This window comes from Drosophila suzukii, chromosome 3 (genome assembly GCF_043229965.1).
Source record: "Drosophila suzukii chromosome 3, CBGP_Dsuzu_IsoJpt1.0, whole genome shotgun sequence".
Classification (NCBI taxonomy): domain Eukaryota; kingdom Metazoa; phylum Arthropoda; class Insecta; order Diptera; family Drosophilidae; genus Drosophila; species Drosophila suzukii.
Window position 1 is genome coordinate 90301502 of NC_092082.1, and position 27655 is coordinate 90329156.

Consider the following 27655-nt stretch of genomic DNA (forward strand, 5'->3'; position numbering starts at 1 on the left):
CAAAGTCAAGTATGTGTTAGCCAAATAAATGAGCAGAGTTGCCAGCGTGTCTTAAAGTTGGCCTACGAAAAGGCAGAGCTGACTAAGCTCCAAGTTAACCAGAAATTATGTAAAATATTCACAGATTACATCTGTGTTTCCCCCATGCGAGTCAAGTTTGGATTGTTTTATTATAGTATTTATCGGCCTTAATTGATTTATGGATAATTTGAATAGATTTACAGCTGAGTGGGCAACCAAAACCGGCAAGAGTGGGCAGCTGTGTGTGTGAGTGCTTGGCTGCTGCTGGTGTGCAAAGAGGCGTCTACAAAATGATCGCTTCGCTGCTTGTATTGGTCAATTGGCCAAATCGGTAATAGTGTGCGTTGACTTGTTTGTGGGTAGCGGAGCATGATTAAGCCAGGTTCACTGAGCCGATTAAGGGGTTTTTTTTACCAAAAATATTTCCAAATAAATAAGGAGAGTAAAAATACCATGTGGATATGAATATAATATGATATCAGGTAATCGGATTTTAATATATGATAGAAAATACATTATATATAAAACTTTAATAGTTTTTAAACAAATAACATATCAAATATTGTAAGAACCTAACATTAAAGGAAATTATAAAGGGAGAAAGAAAGGCTTCTTTTATATTTATTGTCTAACCAAAAGACACTATCCTATAATGTAACTTTGTGGATATGCTATGATGATACCAATAAATTATTATTGATATAATTGGTATATTACAAAAATATTTCAAAAGATAAAACACTGTAACTTAAAGTATTTTCTTATTTTTAATTTACTTAATTTCAAAAGTTTATAACTAAAACTGTTATTAAATTCAATGTCTTTCGAAATCCTGATTAATTTCAAAACAAACCCTAGTTTCTTCTCCCTTTTTCTGCCAGTGTCTGATCAGCCACCTCATTGGGCGAGCACTCCGCTCGGCACCAACACACAGGCAGTTCGAAAACAGGGACTTGCAGAGCCCGGCTTTGGATGTTGGCCCGATCGGCAGACTGGCTGAAACTGAACGAAAGCCACCTTACCTGTTTCGAAATCAAGTTTACCGCTTCTGTGTCGCTCCGGTGATCCGCACAGAAAGGTGCACGCGCGCATTCAACACGGTTGTGTGGCCCTCGATCCGAGGTTCTTAGGTGATTTTGTGGATTTATACGATCATCGGAAACGGAACGGATTTGCCTTGCTCAAGCCCCAGAGACCGCAGAGGTTCGGCAGAGCCAAAAAGCCGTCGGTATTTTACTTTATAGATTTCGTGATCGCGAATCGGCTTCTCTTTCATCGTTTCGGTCTTAAAAGTTAATATTTAACGCGATATACCCATGTTGTGCGTCATCCGGCCCATTTGATTTGCAAATTCTAGCCGAGCTTTTCTCGAAAAGAAACCCCATAAATCTTGATTTAATCAAAGTGTTGAATATGCAATGATTCTCTGAATACCTATGTAATGGCCAATGCAAAGAATAGGCTATAATCAAAGCAAATAGTGTGCAATAGAAACCCCACCACATTGGAGCTAATAATCTAAGTAAATACCTAAATAAATATAATAAGTACAAGTTATTGTATGAAAGTGTCAAACATTGTGGCTGATCGAAGTGAATTATGAAATAATCATTTATGCCAAACGCTATTGGAGCTAGCTCTATAACCAAATGGATATCGCAAATTGAATCTTTCGAGCAGAGAGGTAAGTTGAGATCAAGGTCCACATGTTCCCGTTCCCCCACCCGCGCCCAAATCGTAATTTACCAATTTCATTATTACCTTTGATAGAAATCAAATAACAAAATACTTAAAAAGCGAGCAAAACCAAAGCCGTAACCCCAAATAAATTCAAAATATCAAACATACACAGCCAAAGTCGCGTTCAAAGAGATATATCTGTGGAGTTCTTCATTTCATTCAATGACTTTTGGTGGTCCCTATTCAAACAACTCCAAACAAATTCAAGCATCGACTCGATGACACTCGAAACGTCAACTCGAACAAATTTTTTTTATCTCCGTCGTCGTCTTTGCTTGTTTCCCTCCTCGGTGATAAGTTCACTTGACAATGAGTTGCAGCAAAGACCCAAAAACCAAAAAGCCAGGCCGAGACGCCAGTGCCCCAAAGACGGTAGTGAACACTCGGATGCTCGAGATGGAAATTTGAAATTCACTTAACAAAACTAATTTCAATTGTTGCACTTTTCGGCCGGGGGCAAGTAGAACCCAGAAGAGATTTTTCGAGATTTTTCTTGGCGCCATCCCAAGTGGCCTGGAAATGTGCCGTATTTGTTTTGGGGTTTAAGGAAAGTGATAGTGGGATGGTTCTTTTCTTGGGCAGTGGAGAACTGGCCAGGGTAAATTGGATAAATAATATTTAGGTCACTGCTTTAAACATTCCATATGGATTATTTATTTTTAAAATTTCAGATCAGGCGATCCAAATAATTTCATATTTTTTTAAGTAACGATTTCTAGAATTGTTATTGACATATTACTTCGTTTTATTTTTGTATGTCCTTGAAAGGCAACATAGATACATTTTTTTCTAACAATGCCAGACTTATAAAATACAGAAACCCCTTCTTTTAAATAATTGCATTATTGGTACCTCAAAATAAATTAAAATCCACATAGATTTAAACATTTTCCTTACTTGAAATTGGCCAGAAAACCCAATGTTTAGATATTGAATTTAGATAAATATATGTTCGTTATACATTTAACATATGATAATATTTAAACAAAGCTGGATTAAAAATGCTTGCGATGATACAAAATTTAATTTGAGTCGTTCCAGATTTTACTTATTTTACGTAATACCAATAGAAAAAGGTAATTATAGTTATACAGTGAATTTAGATTGACACAAATTTGTTTATTCAACGTTGCTCAGATTTCGCTTCTCTCGAAAACATTTACAAGCCACAGCCGCTTCTCGGAAAGCCAAATCTTAAATTGATTGATCATTTCTTAAGACTTAACGAGTTTCAAATAGGATCAACACAGATCTTAAACCAACGAGTGTTTAGTATTTGGGTTGTAAGACATTTCATTAACCCCTAGTTACTTATCCGCCATCGGAGGGCGAAACGCCGAGCAATAAAGGCTATAAATCATTTTCAACTCCTTATGCAATCGAAGTGGCCAAATAAAAAATCGAATCCATCAAAAGCGCCAACTCATCGGAGGGCATTGGGGATACTCCGAGCACAGCGTGGCAATTGTTCAAATAGGCAATAACAATACAAATCAGTTGCTTCAAAATATGGCTCTTTTTGTGCCGTAGACAATTCGAACAATATCATGAACTATTTCCAGCGTATGAAAAAAACAAACCTAATCAGCAATTGTTGCTCCATTTCATTAGCAAATCGAAATGGGTAGAGTCTGCAGACTTTCATTAAGATCTACATATTGATTGATATTATCGTTATATTTTCCATTGTGATTGGCCCAAGATTTTGGCCAAATAACCGTGACAATCCGAGACTTTAGTGCTGAAAATGCCCTGTCATCTCTGCTTTTAGAATTGGTAACAAATATTTGCGAACGTGCGATCGACGAAATGTATGCGGATAACAAACGTGGCCTAGACAAGGTGACGGCAGCGACCCCGCCCACCCACGCCCTCCAGCAGCAGCAGCAGCAGCAACCGCATCCCCTCCAGCAGCAGCAACATCTGCAGCATGTCCTGCAACTGCAGCAGCAGCAGCAACAGCAGCAGCAGCAACACCTACAGCAGCAACATCATTTGCAGCACCAAATGCACACGCATCATAACTTTGAAACGCCAGCAACTCTGTCGCAACAGCAACACATGCAGCAGCAGCAGCAGACGACACAGCAGCAACATGCAACACAGCAGCAGCAGCAGCAGCAGCAACAGCAACAGCAGCAGCAACAACAGCAACAGACAGCCGGCATGTTTACAAGGTAAGTTCTTAGCGCCAACATTCTGGCTTATCTCCCTTTTCACACGGCCACGCATCACAGCCGCCCAAACATGCAAACTTTTAATTTCAATTTGTTTCGCACGCTTCGATATTTGTCAATTCGAATTTGAAATACGGGGCCAAGTTCGCATTTGGCGGCAGCGAAACTCCTTTCGACCCATTCGCTTCCTTTCCCTGGGCTCCCAACATCCCAACATCCAGACTCCTTTCCATTTCTTCGTCGTCGTTTTCCTTCAGTGCCTCCTGGATTTTCACTGCTTTTGTTTTTCGCTAGGTCTTCCTCCACGAATGCACTGGAATAAAAACTAGGATCTTTACTTAAAATTACTTGACTAAGACTACTTTTTACATTTTTGAAAACTATATTAAAAAAAGAATTATCTAAATTTAAAATGTTTTAGTGGATTATTATAAATTGATTAAATTTATTCACTTAAAGATAGATAATGAACTCAAGAACCTGATACTATTAAATGTTTGTGCTTGGTCAAAATTTTCGATTTATTTACTTGGGTTTTTTCTGAAAGTATCATTATTATGTACATCTTTATTCTTCAAAATATTAAGCCATTGGATTTTGATACATTTTGATAAGTTAAAAAATGTATCTGGGATAAAAGCTATCTCTAGCATCCCTTAAAATATTATAATGAATTATACTAGAAAGTAGGTAATGCTTTTACCCTCCTGAAAGAGTTAACCCAATCCTATCCCATCAATTTTGATAAAGTGACCAATATATCTGGCATAATAGCTTCTCTAGCATCTCTCAAAAATATTTCTCTTGATATTAGAAAAGAGTTAATTGGCCAACTTGTATAGATTCGAATGTAGATTGCCATATACATTGTTGCAAGTGATTAATCTGTTTCTCTCCGTGTACTGATGCTGCTGCTCCTGCTGCCGGTTTTAATGGCCTCTTGTATTGGCAACTTGTAGTTCGCAGTTATCTGGCCCTCGTAATCTCTCCGGTCGGTCTGCGTACCCAATATCCAGCACCCAGCACCCGGCACCCAGTACCCGTACCCCCAGCGCCAATCCTCCGAGGAGCTGAAAAACGCGCAAAATTCACTCCCAGCTAAACTGAACCGATCCGAACCGCGCCGGAGATGCTGTGCCATTTTATTTAGCTCCAATTAATTAGTGCTTCAAATGTTTTGCCATAAGTTAAACCCGCACAGTGCGATGCGATTGACATTACCACGTTGGCAATCGGACGTCCACGAAGACGACGACGCTGGGATGGGGCCCCAAAAAAGGCGTCTCCACACCAGAAATAAAACCAAAAAAAAAACTGAAACCCCAGGAAACCTCGGGAATCGACGACAAAGTCGGGGAGATGCCAGTAAAGTTAGCCACATCTCCCGGCTGCCGTTGCTTCTGAAATGTGTAAAACTCACGTGTGATGTTGTTGATGGCTCGTTCTTTGTCTGCTGAGATTTCCTTGTACTTTTTTTTCGGACTGGGGAAATATCCTGTCTTTGTGTGGGAGATTCTTGGGTAGGTGTTGCCCTGATCTTGGGTTTATTGAGTTTTTTTTGGGTGGGTGTCATTTTGTAGACCCTGCCGGATGCGGCATTGAAATTAGAGCATTTTGTAGTAGCAGCTTGGTTAGGAAAACTGAGATAATTATTTGGAGCCTATCCTGGGGATAAGGTAGTCAAAGGAAGGAGAAGAAAACAAATAGATACCTTTGGTACTTCTAAAAAATGTATCTTAGAAAAGATTAGTACGAAAATCAATCATTAGTATAAAGAATTTTTCCATATGGTCACAATTTAAATTGCTTTCTTTTCACATAAAAGATATCCCCGAAACACGGAATGCCCATCTTCATTACCAGCTCGATTCAGTTCATTCATCTGAATTTTACGTGACCCATGAAACTATCAATTAGCATGTGAAACTATTGGAATTCCCAGCCACCGAACTATCCAAAATTAAGCTTAAAACTTTTTTTCTATCCACTCCAAAAAAAGTTCATTGTTCGCGCGCCAAAGCACGCGCTTCTGCACACTCACAGATACAGATTGTAATGTATAGTAAAATCGGGCGGATTTCTATAAATATTTTCCATGCTCGAACGAGAAATGCCCACAACACGCCTCGCACTGAAACAAACAACCGTTAAACAACGAAAACTATATCAATATGCTCTAAATAATAAATGACACTAATTAAACCGAAGAAAACCCGGCGTTTGTTGTTTTTAACACATGCCAGCCAGCAGAGTCAACAAACCTGGTCGCCACTCGAGCCACCACAAAAAATAGAGAAAAAGATCGGAGAAGAAAAGGTGAAGGAAGGAAAAGTCAGCCTTAGCCAAAGATTCCAATTCAGAGTCAAAGCCAAAAGATACGGATTTGTGAAGTGCATCTCGGCGGCTTCCTGGGTGAAACTAACCGAAACCGTTGCGTACGGATTCTGTTTGAGTTTGAGCTCGTATTTGCTTTCGGGCCTGCGCCGTTGGTGTTAATTTTGGTAATTAGCATGCCGCGGACACTCGGCTGAGATACAATTTCGTTCGGCTATCTGTAACACACTGCACGGGGCTGCCAGCTTTGGTAGCAATTTTATGCTGCTAATTTCATTAACACATTTCACGAGAAAAGCGATCAGCCGAGCGGACCGAGCTGTTTACCCACAACTCGGCTATCGGTGCAGTAAATGCTGCACTAGATCTCAGTATGCCCAATGCACTGCGAAAGATTCCCTCCGAAACTAAGAAAAATATGGGATGTAAATATATCTTAAAGATACTTTTTAAGCAAGTGATTTTGAAGGTACTTTTCTTATTCAAGGATCAAGATATCTTCAGGATTCTTCTAATGAAATTTAACAATTATTTGATTTGCCAATAAAATGATATATTCACTTTGTTACAATTCTTGCTTATACATATTTAGTACTCTTTAAATAGTTTTTCATTATGTCCTAAAACCTTTTTACATAAATAATTTGATTGTTGAATTGAAGTATAGGTATTATTTTGTTATTGAGGTTTTAATAGCATCTTCACATAGACTATTTATATGGTATTTTTTAGTAGGTACACATATGTTATTTCCATTTCCCAACTTGGGGAGATTTTCCCCGAATTTCTTTCTCGTGCTGGCTGACTTCCGCTTGCATCTAATTTCTAAGATCAATATTTGGTGACGCGCGTCGAAATCGATTTCGGAATGCTCCCCTACATGACTAGGCACAATCTTGGGCACATAAATCCCAATCCGCCGAAACCGAAACCGTTCGGCCACAAAAAGCTGAGCAAATAAGTGCGCCACCTCCGCCAGGGGTTAAGTTTCCAGATCGATGGGGTTGCCCTGGGGCCAACGAAATTATTTAGTTGCGGCATCCCTGTGCTAATTGCCTGACGGTAAAGTGCAACGGCAGCAAACCATCAATCCAGGGAGTTTCAGCTACACCAAACCATACCATAGGATATACCATATACCATATACCATAGTTGGGGTAATTTCTGGCCAAGCCACCGCCGGGCACAAAAAGTATGCAGAGCCCAGTCGAGAGACCAAGAACCAAGTCATGGGAAAATTTCCGTACACACACAATTTGGGGCTTGGCTTACGGGCGGAGGAAGAAAAAACTCAGTTTCGCACGCAAATTAAGATAATCGAAAGCAAATGCAGCACAACGGTAGCCGCTCTCCATGGTTAGGCTCGAAAAAAGGCTAAAAAGAAAATCGGCAGAAGAAACGGGTTTAGTACCCGGTAGCAACAAATCATAAAAATATGAAAAATTATGCGGCGGCGTCGGAGGAGATTCGCAACTCGCAACTGCAACTCGGAGGATCGCTCCCGCAAATGACGATGTCCAAGAGCCAATCATCGAAGTGTGCTTTTGGCAGTCCATCATTAAATTGTGGCTAAGATTCCAATCAAACATACAAGACCATCGCAGACGGCAGACGGTAGCATCGGGGCATCAGAGCTCGATTTCATTTCTTTTCAGGCAATGAAATCTCAGTTGCGGTCTGTGGTTTATTTTCGGCTTGGGTATCGCTGGTGTGGTTGAGCGGTGGTGCCACCGAGTGGTGCAGGGTGGTGTGGCTCGCATTTTTGAAATATATGCGTCAAAATAAACACAGTAGCTGCCCGCCAGACTTCTTTATGAGCTTTTGAGAGCAGTAAATTATATGGCTGCGATTTACGGACACACAAACTCATAAGTAAGCTAATTGATTGAGATAATTGAAGGATGGGCGAAGGATAAAGATTTCGGGGTTTCAGATTTGGCTGAAAAGGATTATTGAGAAAGGGAAGTGATATTTCTGGTTTCAATTTAATTAAAACATTTTATATACCTGTTATAATATTTATTCTGACTTTAGGATCATCTATTGTGGTAAAAGAAATATATTTAACCACTCAACTTTTTTTTATTACTCATACATATTTCGATAGATAGATTTGCTATTAAAAAATCACCTATTAAATTGATTTATCAATTTCAAATATCCTTGAGCACTATGCTATATATAAAACGAACTATTATAATCCAATAAAAAACGTTGTCTGACTATTAAAAGTTTTTATCTTTGAAATAGGCGTTTGGTTCGTAATCTTTGAGCCATATTATGAACGTAAAAACTGGCTGCAGAGCGTATAACACTCAATGCTCACCTGGGGCCACTTTTACCTATGGCCCGGCATATAATTTGGCTAAAGGCCGCTGCGCTCCCCATGGTTATTAGATTGTTTTTTTCTTTTCTCATACTGTTTTTGTCCAGCTCTTTTTTCTGTGCTAAACGTCGCCCCGATGCTAATCTGTAGGTGTGCGTTTGGCGAAAAGGTATCGATTACTGCCACCGACTTACGCAGAACACAATGAGGCACCCGAAAAAACAAGTGTTTGCCGGCTGAATAAAAAATTCCGAGAAATCCTCGAAACCTGGAAACCTCGAAAAAATGGAAAGCATTGTGCGGCGGCGCCTGGGCAATTAATTTGCCAAGGAACCTGGAGCCAGGAACATGGCGAACCCAAAACACGGTGTGGGTTCAGTTTGGGTTTAGGGTTACCCGAGGTTCCCCGAGGTTCCCCGACTTTTAGCTGCCCGGAGAACTGCCCATCAGTTTGAGAGGTCTGGCATTCATTATACGCCGTTTTGCACTATTTTTTGTTGGCCTAAACCGCAGAGATGCAGTCCAAAGTCGAAAGTCGAAAGGGCGGGGCGGAGCGGAGCGGCCAGAAATCATTAGAGCTGCCCGCAAGCTCAATAGCCTGGCCGAACTATATCGTGGGAATATGGCAAATAAACTCGCCCAAATTACACACACACAGCGCTAGAAATGGAGAAAGATCTGGGGATCTGTGGGGACTCGGAGGGAGTTATCTAGTCTGCGACCAGACAATTCGCACAACTCCAGTCTGCAGAAGAGAGGCGAGGAGACGGGACGGGAAGACAAGACGCTTCGGGAAAAAGTGCAATAAAAATTTGCGCAAATTTCGTGTTTCTCTTGGCCTGCAATTGGTATTAACTGACTGACTGGCTCTGGGTCTCACTCGATGGTCCACCTTTGCCGAGTGGACTGGGCATCGGGATCGGCATCGGCATCGGGATCCTCCAACCCGACTGACGCCCCTGATGCATATTAAAACTCGGCTTTGGATTGATACCTGCACGGAGAAAAAATTAAATAAATCATAAAACCTAGATGGGCTGCTTCTAAATGGTTCTCTTTAAGAGCCTTTTTATTTCATTCTTATCTGTTTACAAGAACTTTACTAACAGGTCGTATTGTTCTTTAACACAGTTCACTTTAAGTTCATTTATCTTAAGCTTGTTTTGGTTTTTAAAAAGGACATTAGAGTCTAAAGAGGGGTTATAAAATGTTCACATACACCTATTTGAAACGATCCATAAAAATATTATTGTAAGCTCATATATCATCTTAAAATGAGAAGTTTTGGCCTGTTTTAGCATTTTGAACTTTATAGGACTATTTTAAAACTGAAATTTCTTTTATAGTATATTATTAAATACGAATTGCATTGACCTTACACCCCATTTCTCTCCGTGTAGCCCTAGCGGGTGGAGTTCAGCTTTGGGGTGGGTTGAGGAGTTCAGTGGTCTTGTGATTTATTCGCTGCCCACATTTTTACGATGGCGCTCTGAGGGCCCGGGCCCTCCATAAAAATCAGTCGGAAAACGAAGGATCTGAGCCAGCCCCATAGATGCGCATTTAAAATCCATTTAAGTTAATAGTTTGGCATTATGTTACCCCGACGGTTTATGTGCTAATTAGTGAGGGATGGCGATTGGCATTGAGATCACAGGAATCGCAATTGGAATTGGAACTGGAATCGGAAGAATCTGAGCCAACAAGATTTGTGCCTAATTTCTGTGGAGCACGTTAAGTTTTCCATCGCCAGTTCAGTGTTTTTCTCGGTTTTTTTATCTAGTCACAGGGCCGAGGACCAGAACTCAGGCTGGACCAGACTTGATTAAGATCTCTTCCACTGCGCCAGAGGATCCCCAGTCGCAGATTAAACATGTGGCTCCACCGGAGAGACCAACCACCAACACAGTGGCCACTGGCTGGATGATCCCACAACGCCTCGCTAAGAATCGTGTTTATGCTTTTAATTAGCAACAACAACTTGTACAGTAGTTGCCACAACGGCGAACGGCTAACAAGTTGGTGCTACTTAGTGCAGATTTCAAGGTAGCGATAGATATATTAAGAAATGTTGACATGTCTCGCTCACTCAGATAAATTTTGATGTAGATTACGGCCGGCTGTTCGGGGTCTTCCGTCCTCCATCCTCCATCCTCCAACCTCCATCCTCCATCTCCAGTTCCATCCACCCGCTACAGCTTTATATATCTGATATATCTCTCCCTGCCCATTAACACGTTTTTTGGATTTTTATTTTCCTTACTCTGGCGACCATGCATTACGAAAGGCTGATGGCATTATCATATTATCGCCTGCAACGCTGGCATCTTGTTTATGATAAATATTTGAGAAACTTATTAATTATGCCACAAATAGCCAGCCAGATAGCAGATCGCAGAAGCCTTTGACATTTTTAAGTAGCTAATTGGGAGAGGAACGTTCCCAGCTGAATAAAGTATGTGTGGGAGGATCGTTATGGATTGGCCGGGGTGGAATGACCAAAGTTGGATTTTACAAGATATTAATCAAGTGGGGGTCAACCAAAATAAACAAGCTGAATGAGGAATTTCAACTAGGCTTTTGGACATTCTAAGACCACAGTAATATTAACTTAATAAAAGTTGTTTAATTCTGAAAGTAATGTTGTAGGTGGTTCGTACTTCGTATGATCAAAATTTGATGATATCATTAAAACTTATTTAATGAGTAATAGTTAGGAGTCTTAATATTTAATAAAATATGTCCTTAATCAAGTGAGTTTTAGGATTATACAAATTGGGAACATGCATAATGTGTTTATGTCCTAAAGATATATGTGCAATAACGGAGTCCGACTTCCATGCCATATAAATGTGCCCACCAAAACTGAATTCATTGAGTTTCGCATGTTTTTAGATAGTTTATTCTTTGGCTGACCCTTCACCACGGCCCACACATGCTGGCCGCCCTGCTGAAAAGCAAACATTTATGTCAGTTTGGCCACAAGTGAGCGACTCGCAATCGCAGCATTTAAATCAATATTCATTTTAATTGTACAAATCACCTTGACTTAAATGCGCGCCAGCTTGGCAGTGAGTGTGAGCCATACTCGACCACTCAATTTCGATTCTGGGCCCGGGCTAAAACTGTTCTATCCGAGAGCCAAGTACAAACTGGTCAAGAGTGAATAGGCCTTATGCATGAATATATTTCAAAGCCAGAAGGCGAACGAAGCGATCTGTGGATGCTGGATGGCGTTCGATTCGGTCTCAGATTCTGTTTCTTTTTCTATGTGTCTTGCTTTATTTTTTACTGCATGCCTCCGAAGCGGTTGTTGCATGCAACTCACAGTCACACGGACGCAGTGAGATTGTTTTAAATGTTAACATGGCCATTTAGAGGCAATAACAGCGGCAAAATGGCAGACAGTCGAACGAGGAAAGCCAAAAAGGCGCGGGCACTTGCTGTTATTACAACAATATTACCAATATTTATCATACACAAAAAAAGGCTTGCAAAATAATCGCCAACAGAAACAGCAACAGAAACAACAACAATGGACGGGCAAAACGTCAGCATAAATAAAAAATACTCATACGCCGCATGCGCCGCCGACGCCGACTGCATAAAAAGACAAATTTATGATTTATGATTTCAACCTTGTAAATAATATGCTCACAAAAGTACACACGGACAGTTTCTGCTAAACGCTTGTGCCGCCAGTGCCCAAAAGCAGCAACAACCACAGCCACAATCGTTGCTGACCAACCTACTTGCACAATTTTTCCGCACAAGGCATGTGGCAAGTGTGCCCCACATCAACCACCGCTCGAAACCACCGGCAAACCTCCGAACCACTGCACCACCATCTGAACCACAGCCAGCGGTATGTGGCTCGTATGATTTTTAAATGCGCGATGAGTTATTTATGCATCGGGCATCGCGCGGCGGTATGTGCGAGCCATCCTTAACCCATTGTGGTCAGCCGATCGGAGGTAAATAAAGTGGTCCTAACTGAGTAAATACTGATTTGATTGGGATCGAGATTCAGAAGAATTGGTAGTGGATTGACGATATTACAAGCCTCCTTTAATTTTAATATAATATTTATTATTTCACTGAAGATGTACCTTTAGAAAATGTAAAGCAAATATATAAATGTATTTAATACAAAAACATTCTGCGCTTGAAAATATTTATAATATTTAAAAAACAGATAATACTTTCTAAACAGAGTTTAGGATCTTTATATATTTGATTTTATATTGTATTATGAAATTACTTATAATTCAATTTACATTGCATAACTATATATAATGACAAACCAAATGTTCTTATTATTTTTTAAATATTGCCTATTGCCTTCACTAAAATTTAATTGTATAAAGATTGTAAAAAAAATTTAATAAAAACTACATAACAAACCAATAATTAATTTTTAAAAGCCGCGTTATTTTGAGGCAATCTATCAGACCCCATAAAACTAAGATCGAGTACTTAAAGTTGATTTGCTGAATTGTAGGTGTCGGCACAGGTTGGCTTTGACTTTGTATTAGAGCTACAAAAAGCGAATAATGTTAGCAAATATAAGTTGCATTCCTAAGCCAATTCCCAGGAAACTTAAATCACTTAAATCACCTGGCAATGGGTTAATAGGCCCGAGAGACACCGCACTCGAGTAAGAAACACACCCGAGTGTTTGGCTGTGAAAACACATGCCCCTCAGCCATGTTGCATTCAGCCTGTCCACTCGGCACTTATTAAGCCGTAGCTGTGAACACAGAGCCATATATTCTAATTGTTTAACCATATCCCGTCTCCATTTGGCCCATTGCAGATTCGATGCCAACAAATCGACGAAGGGCGCCTCGAAGATGCGACGCGATCTCATAAATGCGGAGATAGCCAATCTGAGGGATCTCCTGCCGCTGCCCCAATCGACGCGCCAGCGCCTCTCGCAGCTCCAACTGATGGCTCTGGTTTGTGTCTATGTGCGGAAAGCCAACTACTTCCAACAAGGTAAGTCTGCCCGGGTCTACAGGGAACTGCCAGCTACAAAAACTGAAAACCAAAAGCCAAAATACATATATGCATGCTGATAATTGGCTGCACGCTGATTGAATATGCATGAGTCATGAGCAGATGGAGATTGCGGCTGCGATTGTGATTGTGACTCTGTGCAGCCGCGAAGATTGAGACCGCCGAGTGCAGGACCCACCGCCGCTGCACTTCGAGAATGCAGTTGCCAAAAATGTATCTAGGAAGTTCCCTTGAAGTATTTGGCAGAAATGTAGCATGTTTACAAAATCATTACTCGGGTAGTAAGCAATTGGTTAGCACATTAACACATTTCTTACACCTTTTCATATGATTTCAATTTGCAAATATTTTCGATTGGCCCAGATGAAACTATTTAGGCGATTATTGATCACTTTTTGATGAGTTAAGTTAGGCAAAAATTGACATACCTTTAAGGGAGGACTTAAAAATATTTCAATAGTTAGATGGTTTCTCCAAAAATATACTAAAAATAAATTATTATTTAAAACTAAGCCTTGAATTTTTTTATTACGAATCAACTTCTGCTGTGTTCCTTTAAATAAAGAATTATTAGAATTCAAAATAAATGTTTTGGAGCTCTATTAATTCTATAAACTAGATTCACAGATACAGGACACTAAAGATCCTTAAAGATTTGACTTATCTGGTATATCCTTAAAATATTTATTAAATAGATACCCCCTTTATCGCTCAGTGCACCGCCGACTTTCGTTTAGGCCGGAATGAAAAACCGCTAGGCGCATGGCTTCGCTTTGGTTTAAACCAACATCATTCATATGTCGAGTGTCCCTCTATCATGCCCCCAAAAGCCCGGCTGAAATTGTTTTTGGCCAAGTAATTGCCGCAGCGTCTAGGCACGCACCCAGTTCCAGGCGGGCCGCAATTGCTGGGGGCCCCTCGGTTGAATACTTCAGATCCTCGAGTGCCCGAGTGCCCGATCGGTCCCCAGAGGTCCCATCCTCCTTTAATGCGCATGCGCGCAGGTCAACGCGCAACCGAACAAGATCGTTCGCTCTTTACTTACCTATTTGCGCTGCTATTTTTTGTATCTTTCGGTTTATTTTTTCTGTTTTTTGTGGATAATTACGAAAATTGTTTTTCAAATTAGCGTTGTGCGGTACATAGGCCCATAGATAACACACCAGGCTGGGGAACTCTTAACTCTCGGCTCGCATCTCCCGGTGCTCAGTGCGCAGACAGAAACGAAACGAAAAACTGGAGGAAGCCCATGTGAAACTTTTGCAGATCCGTGGCATCCATACTATCTCAAGCCACCAACTCCTCCAACTGCAAACTGCAAACTGCAAACTGCAAGTCTCCTCGCCAGGCAATTTCACAATTGCAATGGTAACAACGAGCGTCTGCCTTGCATTGCTATAAATATTGCGATAAATCAAAATGTGCGATTTATGTGTTCTACAAATTGCAAAAAATTAAACTTAAGTACTGCTCTTTTCTCCATCCATCTCTCCTCCGCAAATTCCCAACCCGTAAGTGTGAGAAATAGTCGGCGTTTTGTGGCGAGGCCCCCATATCGTATCTTTTGTGCCACTTGGGTGTGTAGTTGCTGTTTTTGTTGTTCATTGTCATTGCACCGTTTAAAAGCATTTATAATCACAAATTGTGTTAATATTGGCACGCCATCGAAATCGCTTTGTATCTGCTTTTTTTTGTATCTCCCATCCAAGTTCAATGGATTCGTTTGCTCTCCGTCTGACTTTTTTGTAGATGTACGTTTGTGGGTGGGTGTGGCTGGCCGGGCGAGATAGACGCGATTAATGAAATACATATTTATAAACGAAATTGAGTTTTCAATACAATGAGATTCTTTCCGTTTTCGGTTCGTATGCAAGATCTTGAGCCCGGCGGCTCGACTTGGATCAGATCGGATCGAAGAGCGTATAATTGGCAAGCATTTAGTATTGTCGTGTTTGCTAGCGAATCTCGCAAGAAAAGGCACAAAGCTGTGAAGTGGTCACAGATTAAAAATAGTTTTTGGTTGTAGTTCAAGGCGATTGATTCATGTGGGTTGCTTTTTTATAATTTTATTGTTTATGGATAAAGAATTAATTAAGAAATTAAACAGTAAAAGGTTCCTGTTTCGAACTGGTGTGGAATTAAGAATTGCTTCTCGATAAATACAAAAATGTAATCAAGAATTCAGAAATAAATGCCATTAAATGTAAACATAATCATTTCTTAAAATGGGTAATGAAACTTTTTTTAATATTTAAAAATCTATATTTATCGTACTTAGCTTGATTTCAGTGCCATATGATTATATTTCGTTTTATTCCTCAAAACTCCCTGGCACCTTTCATCCATTTTATCTTCATGACTCTGTATTGAGTTCCGTTCAGCGATATAAATAATAAAGTCAGCTACATTCCCTTGCCCTTGTGCATTGTAGATTTCCAAGTGCAAAAGCATTGAGCTGGCTGCCACTCCCCTTTTATTTTTATTTTGGCTGAATCAGGTACGCTGACGACAGACTTCTTGGCAAAACGGATTTCTGAGTATTTTGCCCGGATAGTGGGTAATATTAAGGCCCAGCGAAAATCTGACTGCATTCATGGCCTTTCCGTTCAAGTTCAATGAAATTACCAGTTGCGGTTGCTGCTGTTGCAGTTGCTGCTGCTGCTGCAGTTGTTGCTGCTGCAGTTGCTGTTGCCGTGGTGATTGCGGCCTGATGCTGATTTTGTGGCTGTTTCTCTTCGGCTTTTTGTTTTGTTTGCCAGGTGCGGGAGTATCTCGTAGTGTTTTAAAAATAATTGATCTTGATGCTGCCTGCAATGCAGCTGCAAAACAGCAATTGCACTCAGCGATCGCAGCCTGATGTTGCTGTTGCCACTATCGTTGATGTTGCTGCTGTTGTTGCTGTTGCTATTGCTGTTGCTGTTGTTGGCTCTTAGTGACAATGACACATTTTCTTTTTGTGATTCACTTGTTTTTGTTAGGCGGCAGGCAAACATCGTTGCCTCATTGTATGTAGAATGTAGAATATAATCAATGAATTAACAATCAAATGCATCTAACGATCGCCGTCACAAAGTGAGAGAGGTTTCCGAGTCTATTATTAACAGATAGTTTTTTAATTAGCCAGGCTTTTGCATACAAATTACCGCCATGGGAAAATACTCATATCCACTTATCGGATATTTATCCCCCCAACTGTTTTATACGGATGTCTTGATCGGCAGGGCGCGCCTGCGCAAGACACAAAAGGTCAATTAACTTAATTGGCATGATTTTCAAGAATCCGTTTTCCCTGCTCCTCTCATTGCAGTTTTCAAGCGTCACAATGCGATACATCATCTCCATCACCAGACAGCAACACCAAATATTGGCTTCTCAAAGGTAAGAAAGATGAAACTACCCATCGTAATAAGATAAATATACTACTCATTATACTAGTCAATATCCTAGTCTTAATTTGGTTCCTTTCTTCCTTGGAAACAGTCCCCACAATTCATATTCAATCAGTGGGTAATTAGGAATCCGATTGCCGGATCTGCGTTCATTTACCATATAACCTCGGCAATTTTCCATTCCGATGACATTTCGATTAGGCTCCCAGGGAACCGAGAGAAACAACTCAATTTAAGCCATCGCGGTGACAACTCAACCGAAAGTTCCCGGGAAAACAACTCTATTAATGGCACAAAAGCTGGCCATATCATAAGTCAGAAATCGTTTTGCTCGCCGCCACTTGCTGCGCCAAAAGCGAGAAGAGGAAATCAGCCAAAAGCCAGCGGGCCAAACAATAAATGCCCGGGAAAAGCCAACAGATTTACAGGAGCAGCAGGCACTAAAAAACAAAAAAAGTAAAAAAAAAAACATAAAAGACTGAAGACAGTAGTCAGTCAAGCTGCCTGGCACTGACTGCTCCAATCCGGGCGAGATTGATCTACATACCTGTGCACACTCGTGACTGAATTAAATACTATAACCACAGTACGAGTACTACTCATACCCATACCCATACCCAAACCCATACTCCCCCTTTTCGGTTCGGCTCTCTTCGGGAGCTTTTTCTGCGGTTGTCAACGTGGGTTTTTAGCCAGGCTTTTGGGCCAACAATTTATTAGTGCTCAGACGCGAAAATGAATTTGCATTTCCAACACAAGATTCAATTTATGCTTTTTCGAATAGAGGGTGTTGAAAGTGTAGTAGCTTTTATGCATGATAAGGAGTTTAAATTGTTAGGGGGCTATAAGCATAATTGCATAGCTCAATTTATTGAAAAATATATTTATAATTTAAGGACGCTTTTTATATATATATAATATAACACATTTAGATTTAGCAAAACGAGAATAATATTCAAAGCTTATTGACAATTTAAAAGATTTCACAGTGATTAATAAGCTGATTTATTTTTAAAGTTAAATATTGTACTGTGGCAATTAATATATTATTTTTAGAACCATAATGACAATATATAAGATTTCCCCCGATTTCAGAAAATATTTTGTATATATATCTTTGTGTATATATGACTTTCAAGAAGAACTTCAATAATTATCAAAGCTCTTTAATATCATAATTAATTTTTCTATAATTAATTTATAAGCATATTTCTAAACTTAGGTAGGTATGTCAACATTATTCTTTGTGATAACTACTATGATGTTTTAAGAACCCCTTTAATGCACAAACAATCACCCTGTACTCACGGTCGTATTTGTTTTACAGGCACTCTCCGGCTTTTTGATGATGCTCACACAGAATGGCAAATTGCTCTATATATCGGATAATGCGGCCGAGTACTTGGGCCATTCCATGGTAAGAGATTTTTTCAAAGCCTTTTGCGAAAGTTGCGGATTGTTTTGGGCTGGTTTTCTGTTTCGGGGGTCGCAAAATGGTTACAACCGGTGATACAAATCTCTGACAAGCGACAACAGGCAAACGACGATGCCTGTCGTCGTCGTCAGAGCATGTCATAGTCTCCCAACAGCAGCAGCAGCAGCAACAGCAACATAAGCACAGCAGCAACATCAGCGGTGCAGCAGCAACATCAGCTTTGCAGCAGCAACAGCAAACATATTTGTTGCACTTTTTGTGCTGTACTAGTTGCTGATGTTGTTGCTGCTCCCGTTGACAAGTTAGCAACTGTCTAAAGACCCAAAGAGACCCGATTCATTGAGCTTATATAAGTCGCTGGTTTTGGTTCCTTAAAAACCACAGCTCCGTGTTTCAAGCTTTGTTTATTGCACGTTTATGCCGCTTAAATAGCAAGGTTATACATACTTATACACTCATATAAATGGAGTTGCATATGTACTTGGCCTTTCACTTTGCATTTGAACCGACGGTCTAAATAAATCTGGCCAACTCGAGAACATGTGACATATCTCCGTTCTACATATAAAGCAGAAATAACAGACATTGACAAAGGTACCTGAGATTAGGCGACCAGGTGATTGTCGGCTCCTCGAAGTCAAAGTCTTCGAAGGCAACGGGGCGTATGTGTAATGCCTGGGTTCCACCACGGAAAATTATGCCATAAATCAGAGCCTGGCCTGTGATCCCAAGAACGGCTTACATGACCGAAAAAAAGCTTGATCAGCCTCAGCTTCATATCAAAAGGAAACGCTCCACTTGTTTTTTATTTTTCTTGGCCAGACCAGACAACCTCTCATATCAACTAAATTGTACCCCCTCTTTAGAAGTCAAAAAGCTAGACAAGAACAAGCCAGCGGCAAGACAGGAGAAGCCAAAAAAGTTAAGAAGAAATATAAGAAACAAGTAAGCCAATTGGCAACCATGACATTTGACAGCCTTTTGGCCTTTGTGCCGAGCGCCTTATCAGGAGTTCCGAGGAGTTCGGAGGAGTTCCAGGGAGTGGAGACTTCTGGGAGACACCCACAAGCCCACCGAACCAACTAAATGGTCAGTGAAGTTCATAAATTCACTCGAATGCCATGTGTTGGCATAATTACGGGCACAATAAAAACCGAATTGGTATGGTGTGTGCACATGGACAGGCCCAAAAGTGGCTTGCCCAACCTTTTAATTTGTGTGGCAAGGCTCGGAGTTAGTTAGCGGCGGTGGAAACTGAAAAAAAGAGCTACAAAACAGCGGCAACAATTACTGGCCAAGTTAATTAACAAACTGCCAAAAATGTCAATTGATGTGGGCAACATTGTGGCTGGTGTGCTGCTGCCTGGCTGGCTTTTACTATTGCCGATGTTTCTGCTGTTGTTGGGCATCATAATTCGAATTCGATTTTTGCATATTCCCATAACAAGTTGCCATTGTCATGTGTCATGTAGCGACAGTGGCCATAAATAAATTACAGCCACATCGGCCTGACATTATAAATTGGTCGATCGTTCGCTTGGCTTCGTTTCGCTTCCATTCGATCGCTCTCTCCTTCGCTGTGGCCATAATTGTCAACAATAATAAAAGCTCATGACATAAACGGCCAGCAGGCAATTGGCCACTAACATCAAAGCCCCATCGAAGGCGATGAGCATGCGAGATCCGTTGACACATCATTAACAAATTACAGCAAAAGGCTGACTAATTGAAAGTTGATCGAGGGGAAAAGAAAGGAAATACCTATGTTAAATTTAAAAATATTTTATTTAAGTGTAGAAATATTTTTCTTTATATTATCACGATACCAAAAGTAAGTATGGAACGATACCAAAAGTATTTCATAAAACCAAAGAACATTGCTTTTTAGATCCATTTGGTACTAGAAAAATAAGTGTCCTTGCCTCTTAGGATATAAAAACCTATTTTTCTGTGCAATTTATATATCTTTCGAGTCACTTCCCAACAACCATGAATCATGGCCAAACACCACTCGCATTTATATGGTAATGCGCAACTATTCGCTGACTTGCACTTTATATGACAGAGCCCAACTATTTGCTGACCAGTGTAAACCCGTGTTAACCATGTCCCCTCTGCCGTTCTCGTTACAGGAGGATCTGCTGATACACGGTGACTCCGTTTACGATATCATTGACAAACAGGATCACGCAACCATCCAGGCCGAACTGAATAGGAACGTGCCGCCGCAGCCGGGTGGCTCGAGTCAGAGTCAGGCGAGCGGCGGTGGTGCCGGTGGTGCTGGCGGTGCCGGTGGTGCCGGCGACTCAACGTCCAGCAATGGAAGTGCCGGTGGAGCCGGTGGTGGTGCTGGTGGCGCCTCCAGTCTCGAGGGCGAGCATCGCATGTTCCTCTGTCGCATGAATGTTAGCCGCAATGCGCGACGGCAAATGCGTTTCGGCGATCAAAAGGTGAGTATCAATGCACTGAAAGGAAAAAACATATTATCCATATAGATACTTACATTCTATGAGATCTCTTTAGTTGGTCAAAAAGTCCAGGTCCTTTATAAGATACATCACCATTTTAATCTAACCCATTTTGTAAGAATTTAAAATTCTTGAACAGCTTGGGAATTATAAGTCGTTTAGGTATCTATAAAGCTAGCTAAAATATAATTTTTATTTTAGACAGGATTTGTAAATCAACTTGTAATATTACAACCCAGAATACAAGTTGGGAATAGAAAGGCAAACTAAAAAGCTGCTTTGCAGTCAGTTCTGAATAAAATAAAACATTTTTTTTTGTAGGACTACTTACCGAAACAATTATATTATAGAGTAGGTATGTCACTTTGAAAAGCTAGATTTATTTGGTCTATTCCAGATTTTTATCAAGCCCTTTTTACCATTTTAATGTTCAACTACGCCATAAATTTTTAAATTAAATTTAGTTTAAGACGCACTGATTTTTTTCTCCGTGCATGTTTGCGTGGATGAGTAAGCGCGTGTAAGTCTCTGACAGGAATTGATGAATGAATCACCTGGGAAGCGTGTTGCGTGTAACACTTTACCACACTGCAGGCTCCCCCGATCCTCGGATCCTCCACTCCGCCGCTCAGCATCGACATCTTGCTCTGGCATGAATTATGCATGAGGGCAGGGAAATGGAGTTGCAGATGGAGATGGAGTTGCGAGTTTGGAGTTTGGAGAAGAACCCCTCGAACTCATGCGTTTGAGCCGGCGGCCAACTGGTCATACATCTTGCCAACGAGCCGGGTTTTCTATAAGCTGACAAACGATGACAGTTGATGGGAAACGGGTGGGTGATTGTGATGGTGCTGTTGCTGTTGCAGACCCCATCCCACCTGGTTTCTTCTTTTTACCTGCTCTGATTGGCCGCCTCTCGGCGAGCTGATGATGATGTGAATAAAACGAGGCGGCCATATGAAGTTGTCTTCCCAGCCATCTCAACTCAACTGCTCGGCCGCAGGTTGAACAAGACAAGACCAAATCTGTCAACGTGTTGAGCGAAGCGTTGGCTGTGGCAGCCGCTTTTACCCGTTTTGGTCATGGATGTTGGCTATGTTGCCTCCATGGGATCTGCTGCCTCTGTGGGATCTGCTACTGTGCACCATGTGGTGGGCGGTCGCTTCACTTTTATTCATATCTCCGCCGATCCGAGACGCGTCCATTTTTTTCCTCGCTTTTGCGCAGATGTGCAGTGAGCAAAATTATGGAGATAAGCCCAGGCGTTGACAGTTGGCTGAAAACGTTTTTAATTAAGTTGAGAGTTGGCAGTTTAATGAGGTGCAGGAAGTGCTGAGCTGGGAGATTTTTGTGGATAAAGGTGCAAGACTTTAACTCAGGGAATGCAATGCACAATAAGGAAGTTAAAGCGTGTTACAAATAAAATTTTAAAAACTATTTACCATAAAAACTTTAAACATATGGGAATAATATATTAGGGACTAATATTTGCGACCCTTAAAGTAGATATAACATATGTATTTAAAACTCCCACCTCTATAGTATTATTTATTGCTCTGTTAAGTAAGAACTAGTATAGTGTAGTACATTTAAATGCATCAGCAGTTATAAGACAATAAAAAATTAGAAGCCCTATAAAATTATATATCTGAATGTTTAAAAAAGACCTTAGCGAATGTCCAATCCATTCCCAGCCTTGCTCAGAACATAAGTGCCTAATCTAGTCCCAAGCACACTCGACGCTCAAGACCCACATGAACTGAACCGGCGATAACCCCCAAAGTCAGGCCTTATAGCCAAGCCAAGCTAAATGCAAGCACATTCACTCCCAGGCTGGCACTCGTTAATATGCAATAAAAATGGACCAATAAATAATTATGAATGAGGTCAGGCATAGTTCAGAGCTAGTAACCAGTGTGCCAGACGGCCATACCCCATAGACAAAAGCCCAAAAACTAAAAAATCGAAAAAAGTAAAATACAAAAGCCAGGGAAAAAGAGAAGAGACGGCGACAGCGCCGGCAGTGGCGCCTGGTCCCCAGTCTAAGGTCGTCTCATTTACCAAAAACTGAGAAAAAACTAAAAAAAACTGAAAAAACAAACCCCAACCGACGGGTTCCATTGGGGGATCGGGTGGGTTTTCGGTATCAGGATCGTTGGGCTGGCTGCATTTGCATTTAAGCAGAAGAAGCTGCGACGACGACGGCGGCGGCCCATAAGCCTCGAAAATGCAATTGCAGTTGGGACGACGAAATAAATGCAGGCACGTTTTAATTGGGAGACAATGGCTCCGATTCGACGAGCCTGAGACTGCCTGGTGGGTTTTTCTTAGTTTTTTTGCTCCTCTGTGGAGGAGTTGGCATACAAACATTTCTGTGATTGCCTTTTTTAAATTATGGAATCAGAGTAAAATGTCTATGAGAGAGTGCGCCGGCATGCCGGTCCAAAAATGGCCATAGTAAGTAGGTACTCCCCAGATGCCCCACGTTGGGCGCCAATTTTCGTGGGAGCCAATCCGCAGAACAAAGCCAAACGCGTTGCATCTCTGTTTCTTCGTTTTTCCTTGCAGGTTGTCCTGGTCCAGGGTCACTATTTGTCATTCCTGCCCCTCTGCAGTCGCAATGAGCCCGTCTTTTTGGCCACCTGCACTCCGATTGCCATGCCCGAAACCAGGGAGTGTGTGGTGCAAGGTGCCACCAACGTCTTCACCACCATCCACTCGATGGACATGAAAATAGCCCACATCGACAAGAAGTGAGTAGCTGGGGATAGATGGAAATTGATGGTTTATATCCAAGATAAATACTAATGCTTAATGTTATTTTATTGCTTTCAGTGGCGAGTTCCACTTGGGATATGATAAGACCGCGCTGCAGGGCACATCCTGGTACAATCTCATCCACAGCGAGAATCTGAGGGAGGCGCAGAATAAACACAGATTAAGTAAGTGTTTACTTTTTAACTCGACGCATAGAATCATTATATGTTGCGTCGTAAACAATCGTTTAATATTGGGCAATAATAATTAATTATACAAACTATCTAATAAAAACTAAAACCAGCCTATATGGCATATAAGCTTTCAAAAGAAATATGTCCGTTATTAATATCAAAAACATATTAAACTAATTTATAACACAGTTTAAATTATTCAAACTAATTCAAAGCCTATACACTTTGGCTAAGCCTTTCTGTTAAATGGTTTTTTTCCAATGTCAGCCGATAAAAAATATTGAAATGTATCTAACTAAAAACCTGTTAGGCCGCTAAGGAAAAACACCATTTTAAGTCGATTTCTTTGAGTAACGACTTTAAAATAAAATATATTTTGTGGGCCTGATACATTTATCCCCTTTTTATAGTTACGCAATCGGAACAGGATCGCAGCTGCATCCTGCTGGTGCGAATGCAAAGATCTAGTGGAGAATATACATGGGTTCACGTGGTGTTACAAGTGCGAGATAGTCCCGATTCCACTCAGCAACCTGTTATCGTGTGCACCAATCAAGTACTCAAGTAAGTTTATCAACAGCTACTTCTTTACCTCAATCAAGATACTTATATTTAGACTTAGCAGTTAACAAAATAAAACCTTTAAATCATGAAAAATTAAGAACACTAAGTGTACTATTTTTTGAAATATTTTCAATACATATTTTCCACCTATAAAACCTTTTTACCTTCCACTTCCAGTGATCGCGAGGCCTCGATAATGCTGGCCAACTCCTGGCTGTATCACTACTATACCGTCCAGTCGAAGATCCAGTTCGGCATGCCGCTGGACAGTGGTATCCGTGTGCCGCCGGGAACCCCCTCCAGTGGATACTACAGCCCCCACTCCTCCCATCCGCCGACCACTCCAGGTGGTGGCGCCACGCCCAGCCTAGGCATAGCCAGTAGCTTTGGCAGCCACCACCACACGCACCACTCGCACCACCCGCACCACCACCACCATCATCCTCACCACCCGGCAACGGCCTACCATCATCATCCGCACATGGGAACCTACGGGGGAGTCTATCACGCCGAGGCGGCCATCGAACTCAAGGAGGATCAGCCGCTTTTTAGCTTTCAGGAGCCGGTGGACTACAGCCAGGTGACAGGCCAGGTGAATCCCCCAGCGAATGCTCCCAATCCGCCCGCCTCCAAATCGGCCACGCCCCCACCGCCCAAGAAGCGGGCTCGCAAATTGGAACCCCTATATCTCCATGCCGAACGTTCTCCGGCGGCTGCGATTACCCCGGAACCCGATTGCTATGCGATCCACACTCATCCGGCCGCTGCCTATGCCACCTCATCATCGGTGGTCAGTAGCGATGCCTCGGTTATATATGCCACCATAGTTCCAACGAGACCGAGGCTACCCAATAAATCACTGCCTCCCGATCCTGCGGATTTCATCGAGCAGTGGAATCCCAGTCCTCCTTGGTCGGAATCGGCGCAAAAGGCCTCGTTGGATAGTTTCGGATCCTCCCACGAGCTGAGTCCCTGCATCACGACCACGCCCCCCACGCCCACCAGTGCCACCCCGCATCAAAGTGGCTTGGGAACCACCCAGACCATAGGACCTGCATTCAGTTTCGAGTGGATGTCGGATCCTCTGGTGCCCGTTACCTACCAACAGTGGCCACCAACCGGGGACCATCACCAGCACCTTTCGCAGCACTTGAGCCAGAGTCAGAACCAGAGTCACCATAATCCTCTCCAGCAGCAGCAGCATCTGCTCCTGGGACAACAGCCACTTCTCCACCAGCAGCAGCAGCACCATCAGCAGCATTTAGCACTTCATCATGGGCGTGGGGAGCCATCTTTGGAGGGGGAAAGCCAAGGAGTGGTGCCACCAATACCCATTTCGATACCGATACCAACGGCCACGGGCCATGGGGATGTCGGGGAACCGGTTGAGGATAGAGGTTAGTATTTACCCTGTTTTTTATATCTAAGTTTTGGCACGATTTCCCGAAAGCTGCGGCCAATTCACACTCCATGGCTAAGTAATTAAGGCCGCCAAAACAAAGCCGAGCTCTAGTAAAAGGCATCTTAATTATTGATAAGCTATGGGCTTCCGCCAAGCACATGCCACGCTTATGCTAATGCCCCTCCGCCCTTCACATGGTATCATATCTCTATCCATCTATCTACATCTTGCAGATCCCAAAAATCAGTGACCAGCTTGGTGAGCTTGGAAATACCCAGAGATCACAGAGATCGCAGATCTGCCATGGCGGCCAGGTGATAATCACACTTAAATTAATTGCCACTTGTCATCTTAGCGTTTAAATTATTTTTATCTAACACGAGGAAAACAAATAACGCAGCACGCTATCACACACTCGTTTCTCGATACAAACAGCCAATTTAAGTGATTTCCATATATCCCTTTTGTTTTCCAATTCCCATTTTGTATGTGCAATCTTGAGAAAAACACTTAAAATTAAGAATGAGTAGCGCTTGGAAATTAGTTTTGCGATTATATAGAAACAGAAGCGAATGATATTCCAAGCCAAGCCGAGAGAGCTCTATTAGTTGTAGCGTTTTTATTAGCGACATTTTTATGGCGCGCGCTTAAAGTTTTTACGATTACTCGTATTTCTGTATCGGGTAACTTCGTAACCCCACAAATATACATATATCAATACTTCTACATAGACTATTTAGGTTAATTATTGTATTTTATTTATTAAAAGTTTATTTATATACATATTTATTACCATGCTTTCGTATTTTGCTTATTGAATAAACAAACTTGTAAAGTATTTTCGTTTGAAAGGAAAATCCAAAAATTGTTTCTTTGAGTGGGAAGAGAATGGAATGCAGAGAATAAATTATGATATACGAGTACGCTTGCAAAATCTTAGGTTTAATGGGTAATTAAAGAAAACGCATTGAAGCTATAAAAAATCCATTTATGTCGGAAATGGTTAGAATATTTTATCTTTATTTACATTTCAATAAAAATAAAAATAAAGTGCTTTTAAGGAAACTGTCTTGACCCAAATCCCAACACATGTCATAAACACAGGAAAAATCTCAGCTATGCGGTCTTTGATCAGTGATCACAAGATGATTACCATAATGACGAAGAAAAGCGCGATGGGAAAATGTCATGATTTTCTTGGGGTCCTCCATTAATGCCTTGCACTCTGAACCAGCAGCCGAATTCGAATCATTCGCTTTCGCCCAGAAACTAACCAACCGAAAATCCCAAAAAAATCAACAGAAATCCCGAAAGCCCGAAAGCCACTCCCCACACCAAAAAACGCCAAGTTTGGGCCAGCATTCATAGACATTTTCAATTTCAAAGTACTCGTACTGGGGGCACCACTTCATGGTGACGACGAACCGCCGATGAAACCTCTATGAAACCCCGGCGACGACGCAGAACAGACGCCAGACAGTTGGATTTCACACACAGGCCCACTCGAGAGTGGCTCGATGAGGAGGCTGGCTCCTTTTTTCGGCTGCTGCTGTTGCCAAGATCTTTTGGTGATATCCAACAAATATTGTAAGTAGAATGGCCAGCAAAATAACCAAAAACAAAGCAAACAAACCCCAGAGAGAGGAGAGAAAAACCTAAGCCAAACGGAACGGAACGCTGACGATGTAGACGCCGCAGCTGGCGCGATTGAATGACTCCTCGTCGTCGTCCGTTGTCGGTTGTCTGAGATACTGACTGGCCATGTGACTATGTGACTGGCTGCGGCGAGCTGGATCGGGAAAAACGGCACTGGCAGAAATAGTCCCTGAATA

General features: G+C 41.6%; 1 protein-coding gene across 1 annotated transcript; it reads left to right on the plus strand.

Moving 5' to 3' along the window:
- Positions 1–1073: 1073 nt before the first annotated feature.
- On the plus strand, positions 1074–26680 carry dysf (neuronal PAS domain protein dysfusion). Its single transcript, XM_065867021.2, has 11 exons — positions 1074–1705; positions 3533–3938; positions 13412–13593; positions 16922–16992; positions 18331–18420; positions 20571–20888; positions 23475–23659; positions 23742–23848; positions 24268–24421; positions 24599–25818; positions 26057–26680. Exons 1-11 carry the CDS (start codon positions 1636–1638, stop codon positions 26071–26073), a joined length of 2820 nt encoding a protein of 939 aa, XP_065723093.2. The 5' UTR covers positions 1074–1635; the 3' UTR covers positions 26074–26680.
- The last annotated feature ends 975 nt before the right edge of the window (positions 26681–27655 follow it).